The sequence below is a fragment of the Mustelus asterias genome, chromosome 28 (genome assembly GCF_964213995.1).
Source record: "Mustelus asterias chromosome 28, sMusAst1.hap1.1, whole genome shotgun sequence".
NCBI classification, from domain to species: Eukaryota; Metazoa; Chordata; class Chondrichthyes; order Carcharhiniformes; family Triakidae; genus Mustelus; species Mustelus asterias.
In genome coordinates this window covers 23228390-23245632 of record NC_135828.1, presented here as the reverse complement: position 1 = coordinate 23245632, position 17243 = coordinate 23228390, and the positions used below count along the sequence as shown (strand labels likewise).

The following is a 17243-nucleotide window of genomic DNA, read 5'->3' as shown; positions in this document are numbered from 1 at the left end:
AGTCTGATTGACGTCCAATCTATCAAAGAACTAAAAATGTAGTCTGTGTGAGGTCTTGGGTTGAGCAGTGTAGTGGATAGTCATACAATCAGAAATCATTATATTGCATTTGTATATGCACGCTATCCTAACAATTATTAGCCTTATTCAATGATAGTACCCTCACTTCTAAGTTGGTAAGTAATGGGGTCATGCCCCACTGAGCACCTAATCTAGGCTGGCACAATACCTTCTTTTGGATGAGACATTAAAATGAGCTTTCGTCTGCCCTCTTGTATCCCTTATTATCTCCAGTTTATAGCCTCCTACGCAGTTTGTGTCAATCGCAGGGGATACAAGAGCTGTGCAATTTAAAATGGCTCTCTTGTGATTATATGTACTTCAGTCTTGTTTCAAATACCTTGTTTCTGTTTTGTTGTTGCATTACAATGGAAAATGATGTGTTTTATATGTAGTTAGTTATTCCACTGTTTATTATCAGGGAGCTGAACTTTGTTTAGTTGCCTGTACATTGCTTTTGCTCCCTTTCCTTGGCTTCTGGTATGTTAAAGGTGAATGGATAGCAAAGGATAAAGAGTACGAATTGTTTAAAAACTGCTTTTTTTAGGTACAAGGGACAGGCAGACAGACGTCGTTACAATCGGGATCTTGAACAGGATGTGGCCTTCATCCCACCAGGCGAGTCACTGAAAGACTTGATTGACCAGTCACAGAGCTCAGGTAGTGGATCTGGGCTCCCTCTTTTGGTAAGTGCGCTAATTACACAATTTCATATTTTAACTCCCTTGGACAGTCGATCACTAGCTGAGTTAGTCCTCTTGGTAATTTATAACTTATCTAAATAACAATTTATTGTCCTCGTCAACCTGACAGACCTTGAACTCTGTCTCACAGCCAGAATAGCTGAGCTGACAATTTGATATTTCTTGTTTTTGTTTTGCCCTGTTTAATAAATCGCTTTTTCTCATCCCCATTCTGCCTTTTCCCCATAACCCCTGATCCCCTTATTAATCAAGAACCTATCTCTCTCTGTCTTAAAGACACTCAAAGACCTGGTCTCCACAGCTTTCTCTACCCTAAAGTACATTCCCCACATTGGTCACTTTGTGTGTGAAGAAAAGGTTCCCAATATCCTTCCTAAATTAGCCTACCATTTCCAGATAAAAAGGTTTGCATCTCGGTCCCCATCAGTCCTATAGAATTGTAGATTCATAGAATGATTACAGCACAGAAAGAGACCACTCGGTCCATTGTGTCCACACCGGCTCTCTGGGAGAGCAACTTGCCTAATCCCCATAGCTCTGCAATTTCCTTTCTCTCCTGTTAATTGTTCCACTCTCTTTTGAAAGTCTCATTTTTATATGCCTTCACCACAGCCGATGCAATCATTTTGATCCCATAACGATCTTTGTAAGTGGGAGACACGATATGTTTTCTGAAACTGAAGTCTCTGAATGTGGGTTCCTGTAGTTAGAACCCATCTTTTTGATAACTACATACAGTTTCACAATGGATTGTGCATTCCAGATCCTAACCACTCTCTGCATAAAAAAGGTATTTTCTCATATTGCTGTTGGTTCTTTTGCCGAACACCTTAAATTAATGGCCTCTGGTTCTCGATCCTTCTGTCAACTGCAGCAGTTTATTCCTATCGACAACCCTCATGATTTTGAACATTTCTATCAAACCACCTGTTAATATTCTCTTCCCCAAAGTCAACAGCCCCAGCTTAACCAATCCCTCCAAGTAACAAAAGTTCCTCATTTTGCCATTGGAATTCCAATAGAGACTGTCTCAGCTGGCTCTCTCTCTTTACGTCATTCCTTAGTTGGATAAGAACTTGCTCTCTCTTTTTATCACTTCCCCACTCCCTTGCTGCATCTCCTCACTGTCAGGTGCAATTGGAAACCTATCTGCCAGCCCAGGGCGCAGGAGGTTGTAATTCACCTTTTCTGAAGATACTTTTTCCAAAGAGATAAACCAGCAATCAGATATTTCCCCCAGTTTTTATTTAAAAGATCTGAAGGAACAGAGAGCAAAGCCCCTAAATCTTGAGTTTATTATTTCCAATCCATTGTGAAACCGTATGTAGTTATCAAAAAGATGGGTTCTAACCACAGGAACCCACATTGAGATCTTCAGTTTCAGAAAACATATCATGTCTCCCACTTACAAAGTTTGTTATGGATCAAAATGATTGCATGTTACCCGCTTTATGACATAATGATGAATGAGGAAGACTTTTCTTATTTATCAAGCAGGAATGAGTTCTTAAATGATTCCAGTGATTTTAGACCATGAGACATAGGACCAGAATTAGGCCACACTGCCCCTCGAGTCTGTTCCACCACACAATCATGACTGATATTTTTCTCATCCCCATTCTGCCTTTTCCCCATAACCCCTAATCCCCTTATTAATCAAGAACCTATCTCTCTCTGTCTTAAAGACACTCAATGACCTGGCCGCCACAGCCTTCTCTACCCCAAAGTACATTCCCCACATTGATCACTTTGTGTGTGGAGAAATGTTCCCAGTATCCTTCCTAAATTGGCCTTTTACTAGTTTGAACCTATGGGCCCTTGTCTATTTTGTTTCTGCAGCTAAATTTAATTTTCTTAATTTACCTCAACAACCTTAGTCATCTTTTCCCAAGATTAAAAAAAAATGCCCACGTTGCCCCAAATTTTCTCCTCATTGCTCGGGATCAACTTTGTGACTGCCTCAACCATGTTTGAATGTTTCCCCGAGAAAGAAAGAATTTACATTTCTATATCATGTTTCACATACTCAAGCAAATGTGACGACTGTTTGCATAATCCTCAAATTTGCTTCTGATAATTTGAAATTGGATGAAGGAAAATTAATAGGTCAACTCCCAAAGGACTAATGTGGATTTAGAACTGCAAAAGAGTAAAGGAAAATGTGGCCTTAGAGCACGTCAAAGAGATTGTATCTCCAGAGTGATTGATATTATTCATATTGTTATTCATTGCCAGACAGTACAATATGCCAGAAGTTTGATTTAAAAGCAAATTAGACTTTAATATTATTACAGATTCATCAAACAATCCTTATGTTTGGTTTTCACTGAAATTTCATTAAAAAAGCAGTGCAATTTAGATCAAAGATTTTGCCCTTCCACACTCAAGTTTCAAGTAGCCCATTATTGGAGCAAATCAGTACACAGTTGGAGCACAATGGTGCACTATTAAAGCACATTTCCGTGCTGCTAACATGTTCTGGTCTGCTGTTAAAGCTTATTAGAATTCTCTTAAAACATTGGCTCAAATGAAAATTTTCCTGCACTGTATTAGTGCCAAATACACATAGCAATATTGCAAGAATATGGAGGAAAGGCAACTGTCTCGCACAATGAGTCTTTGTTTGCACAACTGCCCTCAAAAATATTCAAACTAGTATGCTCCTGACTGCTCAGTAAAATGTTTGAACAATTTTGTGCCACTCTTGAGGCAAATTAGCCATTTGCTGCAGCGTTTGTGCTAGCCACTGATCCTCACTGAGAGTAAAATTTGACAGGAGAGAAACCAACGTATGAGCAACAAAGACAATTCCAGGTATCAGAAATTCATGACCAAAAGAACGATGTAGGCAGTTGGGCCGCTGCCTTTTACAGCCAGCAGGTTTCATAATGATCATTTTGCTGAGTTTTCAAAATCATAGAATCTCACAGCGCAGAAGAGTCCTCACCGACACGTTAGAAACACCTGAACTCCCAAGATAACAGCTTAACCAAGAATGTTTCACTACAGTATTGAACAAGAATTAAACTATAAGCTGTTCGGAAACAAAATCAAGTGATGACCAGTAAAATAAAGCAAAGCCAGATTCCTCGGTGCTAACAGGCTTATGGAATAAACTACCAGGAAGCTTCAATTGAACTAGAGATCATGGGCAAATGGCCTCCTGTAATCACGCTATGATTCTCTAATAGATCCAAGAAAAAAATTAGATGTGTTTTAGAAGAGAAAGGAGATTAGGATAGAGTCATAGAGATTTGCAGCATGGAAACAGGCCCTTTGACCCAGCTTGTCCATGCCGCCCCTTTTATTTTAAACCCCTAAGCTAGTCCCAATTGCCCACATTTGGACCATATCCCTCCATACCCAGTTTACCCATGTAACGGTCTAAACACTTTTTAAAAGACAAAATTGTACCCACCTCCACTACTATCTCTGGCAGCTCGTTCCGGACACACACACTCAGTGTGAAAAAATTGCCCCTCTGGACCCTTTTGTATCTCTCCCCTCTCACCTTAAACCTATGCCCCCTAGTTTTAGACTCCACTACCTTCGGGAAAGGATGTTGACTATCTTATCTATGCCCCTCATTATGTTATAGACCTCTATAAGATCACCCCTTAGCCTTCTACGCTCCAGAGATAAAAGTCCCAGTCTATTCAGCCTCTCCTTATAACTCAAACCATCAAGTAGCAGTAGCATCCTAGTAAATCTTTTCTACACACTTTCTAGTTTAATAATATCTTTCCTATGATAGGATAACCAGAGCTGTACACAGCATTCCAAGTATGGCCTTACCATTGTCTTGTACAACTTCAACAAGACGTCCCAACTCCTCTATTCAATGTTCTGACCAATGAAACCAAGCATGCCGAATGAATTTTTCACCAATCTGCCCACCTGTGACTCCACTTTCAAGGAGCTATGAACCTGTACCCCTCAATCTCTTTGTTCTGTAACTCTCCCCAACGCCCTACCGTTAACTGAGTAAGTCCTGCACTGGTTCGATCAACCAAAATGCATCACCTCGCATTTATCTAAATTAAACTCCATCTCACATTCGTCAGCCTATTGGCCCAATTGATCAAGATCCCATTGCAATCCTAGATAACTTTCTTCGCAGTCCACTATGCCACCAATCTTGGCGTCATCTGCAAACTTACTAACCATGCCTCCTAAATTCTCTTCCAAATCATTAATATAAATGACAAATAACAGTGGACCCAGCACCGATCGCTGAGGCACATGGCTGGTCACAGGCCTCCAGTTTGAACAACCACCCTCTGTCTTCTGTCACCAAGCCAATTTTGTATCCATTTGGCTACCTCACCCTGGATCCCATGAGATTTAACCTTGTGCAACAACCTACCATGTGGTACCTTGTCAAAGGCCTTGCTAAAGTCCATGTAGACAACATCAACTGCACTGCCCTCATCTACCTTCTTGGTTACCCCTTCAAAAAACTCGATCAGATTTGTGAGACATGATTTTCCACTCTCAAAGCCATGCTGACTGTCCCTAATAGTCTTTGTGTCTCTAAATGCCTGTAGATCCTGTCTCTCAAAATACCTTCTAACAACTTAGCCACTACAGATTTGAGGCTCACCAGCCTGTAGTTCCCAGGCTTTTCCCTGCAGCCCTTTTTAAACAAAGGCATAACATTTGCCACCCTCCAATCTTCAGGCACCTCACCTGTGACTATCAATGATTCAAATATCTCCGCTAGGGGACTCGCAATTTCCTCCCTAGTCTCCCACAATGTCCTGGGATACACTCCATCAGGTCCCAGGGATTTAACTACCTTGATATAACTCTCTGTTATAAGTACACTCCTCAAGACATCACTATTTATTTCCCCAAGTTCCCTAACATCCATGCTTTTCTCAACAGTGAATATTGATGAAAAATATTCATTTAGGATCTCGCCCATCTCTTGTGCATCTGCACATAGATGATCTATGACATAGCAGCACGGTAGCACAGTGGTTAGCACTGCAGCTTCACAGCTCCAGGGACCTGGGTTCGATTCCCGGCTTGGGTCACTGTCTGCGTGGATTTCCTCCGGGTGCTCCGGTTTCTTCCCACAGTCCAAAGATGTGCGGGTTAGGTTGATTGGCCATCCTAAATTGCCCCTTAGTGTCCTGAGAGGCGTAGGTTAGAGGGGTTAGTGGGTAAAATATGTAAGGATATGGGGGTAGGGCCTGAGTGGGATTGTGGTTGGTGCAGACTCGATGGGTCGAATGACCTCTGTCTGTACTGTAGGGTTTCTATGATTTCTATGAACTTGTTGATCCTTAAGAGGTCCTACTCTCTCTCTCTAGTTACTCTTTTGCCCTTCACGTATTTGTAGAGGTATGTAGAGAGATGGCTCATAACTGGGGTTTAATTCTCAAAACTGGCCTTCTCCTGAAGTGAAAATACTTCAACATTCTCACTTATATCTTAATCTAGATTATTTATATTTTCTGTTTTAGGGTGTTAGTTCCCCCACTGCATCCTTGTTTCATTGGCTGAGTGAACAGGCAGGAGACATATTTTCAATCTTCTGTCAACTGTGCTCTGTCTGTCAAACATACAGCAGCCCAAGAGCAATTGTAAATTTCTGATTTTCCTTGTGTGAAAGGACCTGGCCTGAACACCATCCAGTGGTAGAGTTGAAATTGGAAATGAAATGTGGAACAAATTAACAATATGAACTCTGATCCTAAAGTGCTGTGAAGTTGCTTTTTTAAAAAGTTTATTTATTAGTGTCACAAGTAGATTTACATTAACACTGCAATGAAGTTAGTGTGAAAATCCTCCTAGTCGCCACACTCCGGCGCCTGTTCAGGTACACTGAGGGAGAATTTAGCATGGCCAATGCACCTAACCAGCACGTCTTTCGGACTGTGGGAGGAAACCGTAGCACCCAGAGGAAACCTATGCAGACACTGGGAGAACGTGCAGACTCCGCACAGACAGGGGCCCAAGCCGGGAATCGAATCTGGGTCCCTGGTGCCGTGAGGCAGCAGTGCTAACCGCTGTGCCACCGTTTTTTTGGCAAAAGTTGAAGATCGAGGTGATTTGAAAGCAGACATATTTTCATGGATTTTAATCGGGAAGGGGCAATGGTAGCCTTAGAATATTTTAAAGAAAAACATTGCAGGGTGTAAAACAACAACAGCTTGTGATAATGTAGCACCTTTAACAAAACAGCTAGTTCCAAGACACTCAAGTGTTAGTATATGCCATGTCAACTCTCCCCTTTATGCTAAGCTTGCTAAATTGATGCATACAGTAAGTCTATCTTTTGTGACTGAAATTAAGATGTGCAGGAATTTGTGTCCTTCTGACTTCTACATTTAGAGTATGGCATTCAAACCCTGTAATAACTTGGGTTTCCTGAAAATAGTGACTTATGATGAAGAATGGCTTCATGTCAGCCTCTGGTATCCAAAAGAAGCAGTCTGTTTATGTATGACAGAGACCATTGATGGACTATACAACCAAGGAAGTCACGTTTAGGCCTGATTCTGTTCTCTGTTAACCGACAGCCGCGTGTACTCATGTCCGTTGATATTTTTGCCGCCCTGCTATAGGATAGTGATAAGCAGCAAAGTCCTGTTAATGTCCCTCTTTTCTGGCCTGGAGGCACCACTACCCTATCTGGGATTAACTATTTTAATTCAGAATTTGAATTTAGCATCCGGAAGATTCCTAAGATTGGAGAATAGCTAATATAACTCCAGAATTTAAAAAGGGGAGGTAGAGTTGAAAACAGGGGATTATAGACCAGTCAGCCTGATACTGGTAGTGGGGATAATTCTGGAGTCCATTATCAAAGATTTTGTAGCAGAGTACTTGGAAAACAGTGGTAGAATTGGACAGAGTCAGCATGAAGGGGAAATCGTGCCTGACAATTCTACTGGAATTCTTCGAGAATGTAAAGTAATAGAGTTGATGAGGGGGAACCACTAGATATGGTTTATTTGGACTTTCAACTGAGTCCCGTGTAAGAGATTAGTGTATAAAATTAAAGCGCATGGCATTGGGGGTACTGTACTTAGATAGAAAACTGGTTGGCAGACAGGAAACAAAGAGTAGGAATAAATGGGTCTTTTTTCGAATGGTGGGCAGTGACTAGTGAGGTACTGCAGGGATCAGTGCTGAGACCCCAGCTATTCACAATATATATTAGTGATTTAGATGAGGGAACTAAATGTGATATCTCCAAATTTGCAGCTGACACAAAGCTGGGTGGGAGTTTGAGTTGTGAGGAGGATGCAGAGATACTTCAGTGTGATTTGGACAGGTTGTGTGAGTGAGCAAATGCAAGGCAGATGCAGTATAGTTTGGATAAATGTGAGGTTATCCACTTTGATAGCAAAAACATGATGTAGGTTATTATCTGAATGGCTATAAATTGAGGGAGAGGAATGTGCAAAGTGATCTGGATGTCCTCGTACACCAGTCACTGAAGGTATGTATGCAGGTGCAACAGGCAGTAAAAAAGGCAATGTTTTCTTTTAGGGTTGGCCTTCATAGCGAGAGAAGCCACATCTGGAATATTGTGTGCAGTTTTGGTCTCTTTATCTGAGGAAGGATGTTCTTGCTCTAGAGGGAGTGCAGCAGAGGTTTACCAGTCTGATTCCTGAGATGGCCTGGCTGATGTATGAGGAGAGATTGAGTCAGTTAGGGTTATATTCGCTGGAGTTCAGAGGAATGAAAGGGATCTCATATAAATCTATAAAATTCTAACAGGACTAGACAGGGTAGATGCAGGAAAAATGTTCCCAATGGTGGGGGAGACCAAAACCAGAGGTCACAGTCTAAGGATACAGGGTAAACCTTTTAGGACTGAGATGAGGAGAAATCTTTTCACCCAGAGTGGTACCCCAGAAAGTAGTTGGGGCCAAAACATTGCATGTTTTCAAGAAGTTAGATATAGCACTTGGAGTGAAGGGGATCAAAGGATATGGGAGAAAGGTGGGATCAGGCTATTGATTTGGATGATCAACCATGATCATAATGAATGACAGGGCAGGCGCAAAGGGTATAATGCCCTCCCCAGCTCCTATATTCTGTTTCTATGCTTTGTTTGACTAAATGACAAACCATAATTTAAAAGAAACTCTTGAAACCACAAAGCACACTGGTGTATCTATGTTTTAACGGCTACTGACCAAGGAAAAATCCACCAATACATCATTTGAAGGTCCTATCTAACAGATCTTCGAGAGACTGTGTCTGTCCTAGAAAAACAGAAAGCATGTTAAAATGAGCATAATTTAGTTCTAAATTCTGACAACAGTTTGATTACAAAATTGCTACTGCGTTTGGAGAAGGACCAGTTTGTTTCCAAGTGCAAGTCTCTGCAGGATCCATTTTTTGATGGATTATTCTAAGTATGAAGCTGCATGGTTTACAGGCACCAAGTGGAAAAGGGTCATGTTCTTTCTGGAATGCAGCAGCAATATTTGATATCTCTCAGCGGTTGATTTTTTTTTTGTGCTGTTGAGTTGCAATCCAAAATGTGATGTCTACATTGATGGTGACAAGGGTGCTATTTTGTTGAATTGGGATTGATAGAATGGACCCTTTCTCCTGTATTAGTGAATGAACAAGAGCTGTAATTACTTCAAATGAGAACTATTACATGCATTTCCCTAGTTTAAAAACATGTTGCTGAAGCTTTTCATCTCGCACTCATCAGGATAAACACAAAAAATGCCACATTTCAAAAGATCACAATTTATACTGCATGAGAGAAGGGTGCTGAGTGGTTGCCAAGTCAACTCTTAATGGCCAAGGAGTTGCCATGGGGAAAGCAACAAGGAACTGTAGGCTCCCCAAACTCTCGAGTAATTGGAAAAAAGCTGAAGGCTGAAACATATTCCTTTTGTTTGCAGAGAACGGGTTCCTGTTTATGAACATAGATTTCTTCTAGCAAACGTAAATGAGTCATGTTACAAGCTCAATTGATTATCTTATATTGGTTGTTAGTGTAGCAATTAGCATACTTATGATTATTCAACAGGAGCAGCCCAATCCCAGAATCACATCCAACAGACATTTTGTGTAGGCTGGTTGAATATGGTCTGTACTCTTAGAAATAACCGAAGAAGTTTGATTTGATCAGCCAGTTATTCGAATGTACAACCTATGTACCCGGCATCACACCAGCACTGAACTTCATACACAATGTTCTGCCCACCAAATAATTGAACAACATCATCTCTTGCCAACCAATCAGCACTCTTGGCATTCTTGCATTTGTTCTGGTGAGAGAAGGATGAAAAGCTTTGGCAACAAGTCTCTTTTCAGCAATATTCAAGTTCTGTACTACCAAGCAACTGGTTAAATCTGACCCGTTACTATCGCTAAATCTAGTAGACATTGCCTCCTTGTTGGCTGTAAGGCATTTTGCTGTAGAAGACTATCCCAGACAGTCAAGAAATCTGATCTGCTTACCCCAGTCTATGATGAAAGTCAATATCCCCCATTAGAACTACTTTGCCTTTGTTACAGTTTGGTCTAAGCTCTGCATTTATACAGTCTATCACTTCACAGCTGCTATTGGAGACCTCTAAACAACTCCCACATCAGTCCTAAACCTTTTTCTGTTTCCTAATTCTACCCATGAAGTCTCCAATGCCTGTTTGCCTCTTGTTATATCTTATCATTGGAATAATTTCATCCATACATTTGTATAAAGAACGCTTATTTGGGCTATGCATCCTATCTAACCTGTGTTTTTGCTCTACTGTTGAACTCTCATATTTCCTACTTCTCTCCTGGTTTAATTATTTTACATTTTCATGTTCCTTTTATCTATTGTGCCTAAAACACATTTTTGACTGTTACTCTACTTTCCGCCCTTTTTTAACTTTGTATTCTTTATTCTACCTTTTCCACCTCAGCCCTTCCACTCTCTTTCTTCCTTCCCTCAGTCCCTCCACTGGCGAATTACAAGTTTTAAAGTACTGTCCTATTCATTTTTTTTGCTCAGAGGCTGATTCCAGCCCAGTTTACATGTTCTCAGTGGCATGGTTCCTTCCTGTGTCAGTGTCCCATGCAATGGAATCCTTCTTTCCCATACCACTCCTTCAGTCATGTATTAATTTCCCTAATCTGCTGGTCACTATGGCCAATTTGTACATGGCTCAAGTAATAATCTATAAATGATGAACCTTAAGATCCTGTTCTTCAATTTAGCTCCAAGTTCCTGGTACTCTCCAAGCAGAACAATTTGCCTACTTTTCCTTATTGAATTAGTCCCAACATGGATCTTAGCAACTGAATCCTCCTGCTTTCTCTGCCATATAATTTCAAGACAGTTCAGGAGGATATCTCTCACACTGACACCAGGAAAGCAGTATGCTATCTAGGATTCTCAGTCCTGCTCACAATGGATACTATCTCCCCTACAGCCTACCACGTTATGCTTCCCTTCCTCCTTTTCCCCTAAATGGAGATGTCCATTAGCCTTGTCAGATTATTTACTTTTTGATTTTTTTGTAATTTATATACAAAATATGATATGCAAGTGAGTCCAAGATTGTACACTGCTGTGCACTGAACTCTGCTTGTACTTTGACTGCTACTGCTGCTTGCCAATGTCTTGTTTAGGCCTCTTATTTTGCAGGGATTAACATTACCTTCAACATTATTTTGTGTTCTTGTTCATTTTACTAATACATTGTCGATAATAAAGTCCTGTTTTTTTTTACTCCACCCCTCCCATAGGTGCAACGTACAATTGCAAAGCAGATTCAGATGGTGCGGCTGGTGGGTAAAGGACGCTATGGTGAGGTGTGGATGGGGAAATGGCGTGGGGAGAAGGTGGCAGTAAAGGTGTTCCCTTCTGCAGAGGAGGCCAGCTGGTTCCGCGAGACTGAGATCTACCAGACAGTGCTGATGAGACATGAAAGTATCCTGGGTGAGCTATACCAACAACCTAATTAGTACACTTCACATACAGGTTAACAACATTGGAAAGCTGGAGAGGAGATTTGATTTACATGCCAGCATTTCTCACTGGCTGTTGTGCTTTCCTGAGAGTTGTAGGAATTTGCTGCTCAGGTAGAAAGTTATACACTGATTGCAAAATACTTTGTTTTCTTAATGTATCTTCTTCCCTGCCATCCCTTTCCCCACTTCTTCTATTATGATTTCCATCAGTCGCATCCTTTATCACTTTCCTGATACAGGTGAAAGAGATCAGCTGTTTAGTAATCACATCAAAGATAGCCTGTCATGCTCGAGAAGGAAACTGCTTTAATCTACAACAGTTGCACCGTACTCAGTTTTAAGTCTATTTATTAGTGTCACAAGTCTGCGTATATTAACACTGCAATGAAGTTACTGTGAAAATCCCCTAGTCGCCCACAGTCCGGCGCCTACACTGAGGGAGAATTTAGCACCTAACCAGTACGTCTTTCGGACTGTGGGAGGAAACCGGAGCACCTGGAGGAAACCCACGCAGTCTCCGCACAGACAGCGAGCCAAGCCAAAATCGAACCTGGGTCCCTGGCGCTGTGAGGCAGCAGTGCTAACCACTGTGCCACCGTGCCGCCTTCAGATACTAGTACTGGTATCAGAAAAATCATGGCTGTGTAATTTTGGTAATGATGTTAAAAGGCATGCAAGGTAGTGATGAGAGCTTGCATCAATTGTGCTGAACTTCTCTCTTCAACAGAAGGAACCCTGGTACTGCTTAGTACCAACTCTGATTAAGGTTCCAAACCCCCTCACTTTGGGCAGGAGTGTACCAGAATGGGCAATTGGTCTCCTAAGCATTGCTGCTGGAAAAGTTTAGGATTGGTCCTGGCATGCGCCAAATCCCAGTTTTAGTGCTTTGCAAATAAACTGCTTGTTGGGGCCCTCCTGGTCTCCTTGTTTTTCGAAAACACTGCATCATTATCAGTTGTGAGGATGAGACCGTAGGGGCCAATTTAAATCATCTGGAAACTCCTGACAGAGCAGTGTAAGGCAAGAAAAAGAGACTGTGAGCAGCACAACCTGGGGAGGCTAGGTGGAGAGAAAAACATGCACTGGGGAGAGAGAAGGTGGCACAAACTAATTTGATAGCATCTGCTGGAATTCGAGAGCTTACGATCATCAGCTTCAGCAGGCACATCAATGTGTCGAACCAGATGTGGAAAGAGGGTGGGGCTAGCTCATGCCGCTGCCAAGTACACTGAAAGGATCAATGTGTTTGAAGATATAAAAGTAATAAGTAATGGTAATGAGTATTTGTGTGGAGTTTGATCAGCAGAGAAGACTTTATTCATGATATGAACGTTCCTATTCATGTACAGTGATGAAATGTTTGTTGAAACCCCTGCAAGTAACCTTTTCCATTCCAGATGTTCTTGTTTAAAAGCAGTAAATTTACTCTACTATCTTTTTTCTCCCCATTTCTAATTAAACATCCTTTCCCTTTATTATCAATATTTATTATCAAAATACAGGTTGTATTTACAACTTGAATATGGTGTCAAGTGCTAAACTTTGTCTCTTTCCATTTTATTTTAAACAGGATTTATTGCTGCAGACATTGAAGGTAAAGGTTCGTCGACGTGGTTGTATCTGATTACAGATTACCATGAGAATGGCTCTCTGTATGATTACCTGAAGTGCACTGTGCTTGATACTAAAGCCCTGCTGAAGTTGGCCTATTCTGCTGCTAGCGGTCTCTGTCACCTCCACACAGAAATTTACGGCACGCAAGGCAAGCCTGCTATTGCACATCGTGATCTAAAAAGCAAAAACATTCTGGTGAAAAAGAATGGAACCTGCAGCATTGCTGATTTGGGCCTAACTGTGAAATTCAACAGGTAATGTATGACTTCCTGAATCGAAAGACAAATCTATTGTCAGTTGTGCTTGTAACCTCAGGGTTTGGGTTGAAATAAAGCAGGTATTATTTTGCAGGAAGTCAAGATGCACATCCCATGCACAGCATCTTACAGCACGTAAAGGAATGAGAACATCTTTTCCTACCCACCTCTTTTGTTGTGAATAAGCAGACTCCCACGTTAGATCTGCATGCACCATCTTTATCTTCCTGTAACCCTATTTGGATGGGAAGTACCATCTTTTCCAAGCTCTGCATGATCCCCCGATTCGACTCCAAATAAAAATCTGAAAATGTTGTATTTCACATTAAGAAGAACAAAGAACAGTACTGCACAGGAAACAGGCCCTTCGGCCCTCCAAGCCTGTGCCGCTCCTTGGTCCAACTAGACCAATCGTTTGTATCCCTCCATTTCCAGGCTGCTCATGTGACTATCCAGGTAAGTCTTAAACGATGTCAGTGTGCCTGCCTCCACCACCCTACTTGGCAGCGCATTCCAGGCCCCCACCACCCTCTGTGTAAAAAACGTCCCTCTGATATCTGAGTTATACTTCGCCCCTCTCACCTTGAGCCCGTGACCCCTCGTGATCGTCACCTCCGACCTGGGAAAAAGCTTCCCACTGTTCACCCTATCTATACCCTTCATAATCTTGTACACCTCTATTAGATCTCCCCTCATTCTCCGTCTTTCCAGGGAGAACAACCCCAGTTTACCCAATCTCTCCTCATAGCTAAGACCCTCCATACCAGGCAACATCCTGGTAAACCTTCTCTGCACTCTCTCTAACGCCTCCACGTCCTTCTGGTAGTGCGGCGACCAGAACTGGACGCAGTACTCCAAATGTGGCCTAACCAGCGTTCTATACAGCTGCATCATCAGACTCCAGCTTTTATACTCTATACCCCGTCCTATAAAGGCAAGCATACCATATGCCTTCTTCACCACCTTCTCCACCTGTGTTGCCACCTTCAAGGATTTGTGGACTTGCACACCTAGGTCCCTCTGTGTTTCTATACTCCTGATGACTCTGCCATTTATTGTATAACTCCTTCCTACATTATTTCTTCCAAAATGCATCACTTCGCATTTATCCGGATTAAACTCCATCTGCCACCTCTCCGCCCAATTTTCCAGCCTATTTATATCCTGCTGTATTGCCTGACAATGCTCTTCGCTATTCGCAAGTCCAGCCATCTTCGTGTCATCCCCAACTTGCTGATTACACCAGTTACACCTTCTTCCAAATCATTTATATATATCACAAATAGCAGAGGTCCCAGTACAGAGCCCTGCGGAACACCACTGGTCACAGACCTCCAGCCGGAAAAAGACCCTTCGACCACTACCCTCTGTCTCCTGTGGCCAAGCCAGTTCTCCTTGTATCCCATGAGCCTTAACCTCCTTAACCAACCTGCCATGTGGGACTTTGTCAAATGCTTTACTGAAATCCATATAGACGACATCTACGGCCCTTCATCAACCGTTTTTGTCACTTCCTCAAAAAACTCCACCAAATTTGTAAGGCACGACCTCCCTCTTACAAAACCATGCTGTCTGTCACTAATGAGATTGTTCCGTTCTAAATGCACATACATCCTGTCTCTAAGAATCCTCTCCAACAACTTCCCTACCACGGACGTCAAGCTCTCACAACTTCCCTACCATAGATGTCAAGCTCACACAACTTCCCTACCACGGACGTCAAGCTCACACAACTTCCCTACCACGGACGTCAAGAGCATTTTAAAATAATTTGAACTGTACCCGTTGAACCAGGACTCTGTGTCTCCTACACATTTATTAAATTGAGGTGATGATAAAAGGTATGGATAAAGTAGACGTGAAGTGGATGCTTCCTCTTGTGGGACATTCTAGGACGAGAGATCATAGTTTTAGGATAAAGGGTAGCAAATTTAAAAGAGTTGAGGAGAAACTACTTGTCCCGAAGAGTTGTGAATTTGTGGGATTCGCGACCCCAAAATGCGGTGGATGCTGGGACAGTGAGTAAATTTAAGGAGGAGTTAGACAGATTTTTAATGGGCTGAAGGGTTACGGGGAGAAGGCAGGAAAATGGGGATGAGGAGCATATCAGCCATGATCGAATGGCGGAGCAGACCCGATGGGCCAAATGGCCTAATTCTGCTCCTTTTTCTGATGAACTTATGGTGCAGTCATGAATGTCCTCTGAAGGCATACACATCTAAACATGCATGGTGCCAGCGCAGAAAGCCAGGTTTGTGCTGGGGCTTGAATCCCTAAGACCTCTGACTCAGACACAACAGTGTTACCAAATAAGTCGAGTTAACATGGGTAAAAATAACTGCTCCTATTCATTCAGTAATTCATCACACAATGTAGGAATTTTGCCAAGCCTAGCTATTTTTGGGAGAATAACACACTTAAGTATGCCCCTAGAAGGTCTTGCCATGATTGTTGTAACATATACTTCCTCCCAGTACATTTATTTAACTCGTGTTTGCAGCAAAATGCTGATTTCTGTACATATTGCTTCCTAGCAATTATCTGAATCTGGATGGTTCTCTTTTATTTTCATACTAAAAACTCTATGCATGTTTCTCCATTTCCCCTTATCTCAGGATGCTATAAAATGTTTACATAGGAAAGGTAAAAGTCAACATAACCGGCTGCCCCAAACATGGCTTTTGACTTTCTAGTTCATTCTTCATTATTACATTACATTAAAATGTCAGAAGCAGATCCATATTTTTGTTGATGGTTTTGTTTCGCAGTTATTGAAATGCAAGTCTCCATTCTAAATTGGCCGTACTTGATTTGAAAATCTAGCTAGAAATGATTCTTGGGCTCCTTAGGGTTTCTCCCTAAGTTGCGGGAGTTCAGAGCAAAGGGTTATTACGTTTCAATTAAGAGCTAGACTGTTGAGAGGTGATGTCAGAAAACGCTTTCTCATTTGAAAGGTGATAGAAATCAGGAATTCTGTTCACTTGAAAAGCTACTGACACTGGAGGACAATTTAAAATTTCAGAAGTGAAGTTTTTGTTAGGCAAGCATTTTAAATGTTATGAAAACAAAGTGGGTAAGTGGAGTTAAACGACAGAGCAGCCTTAATATAATCGACTGACTCCAAGTGCTGAATGTTCCTCTGTTCATTTCCCAGTTTTATTTGAATCAGGAAATGTTTAATTTATTTTATCTTACACTGCACTATTCAGAGACAACCACGAGGTGTCAATGTGTGAGAATGCTTACTGAGGCTGCCTAGCCTAATGATCCAGGAACTCAGGCAGTTGGGGTAGTTGGATCCATTCTCCATTCCAATTTAGGCAATTCGCTAACTATACAATGGTTAGCAAACTGCTGGTGGGAAGCTGCCATCTAGTTGGTTAAAAGTCCCTGAAGTTGAGTTCTACATCACGTCATTTGTTTAGGCAGTCATTTCTTGGGTTTCACTGAGAAAATTTCATCATAGAATTCGGTTCATCGGGTCTCCACCGATTCCCCAACAGAGCATCTTACCCAGGTCCAACCCCCATATTTACCCACTGATTGCCCTAATCTACACATAGAACCATAGAAAATTACAGCTCAGAAACAGGCCTTTTGGCCCTTCTTGTCTGTGCCGAACCATTTTATGCCTAGTCCCACTGACCTGCACTTGGACCAT

The 17243-nt window shown here is 41.8% G+C and overlaps 1 protein-coding gene across 2 annotated transcripts in view; it reads left to right on the top strand.

Moving 5' to 3' along the window:
- bmpr1aa (bone morphogenetic protein receptor, type IAa) overlaps positions 1 to 17243 on the top strand; it is a 234190-nt gene that overhangs the window by 206489 nt on the left and 10458 nt on the right. For both annotated transcript variants that reach the window (XM_078199697.1, XM_078199699.1), the window contains 3 exons: positions 608 to 746; positions 11487 to 11679; positions 13282 to 13579. In XM_078199697.1, coding sequence (XP_078055823.1) covers positions 608 to 746; positions 11487 to 11679; positions 13282 to 13579 — 630 coding nt within the window. The remainder of the gene's footprint in view (positions 1 to 607; positions 747 to 11486; positions 11680 to 13281; positions 13580 to 17243) is intronic.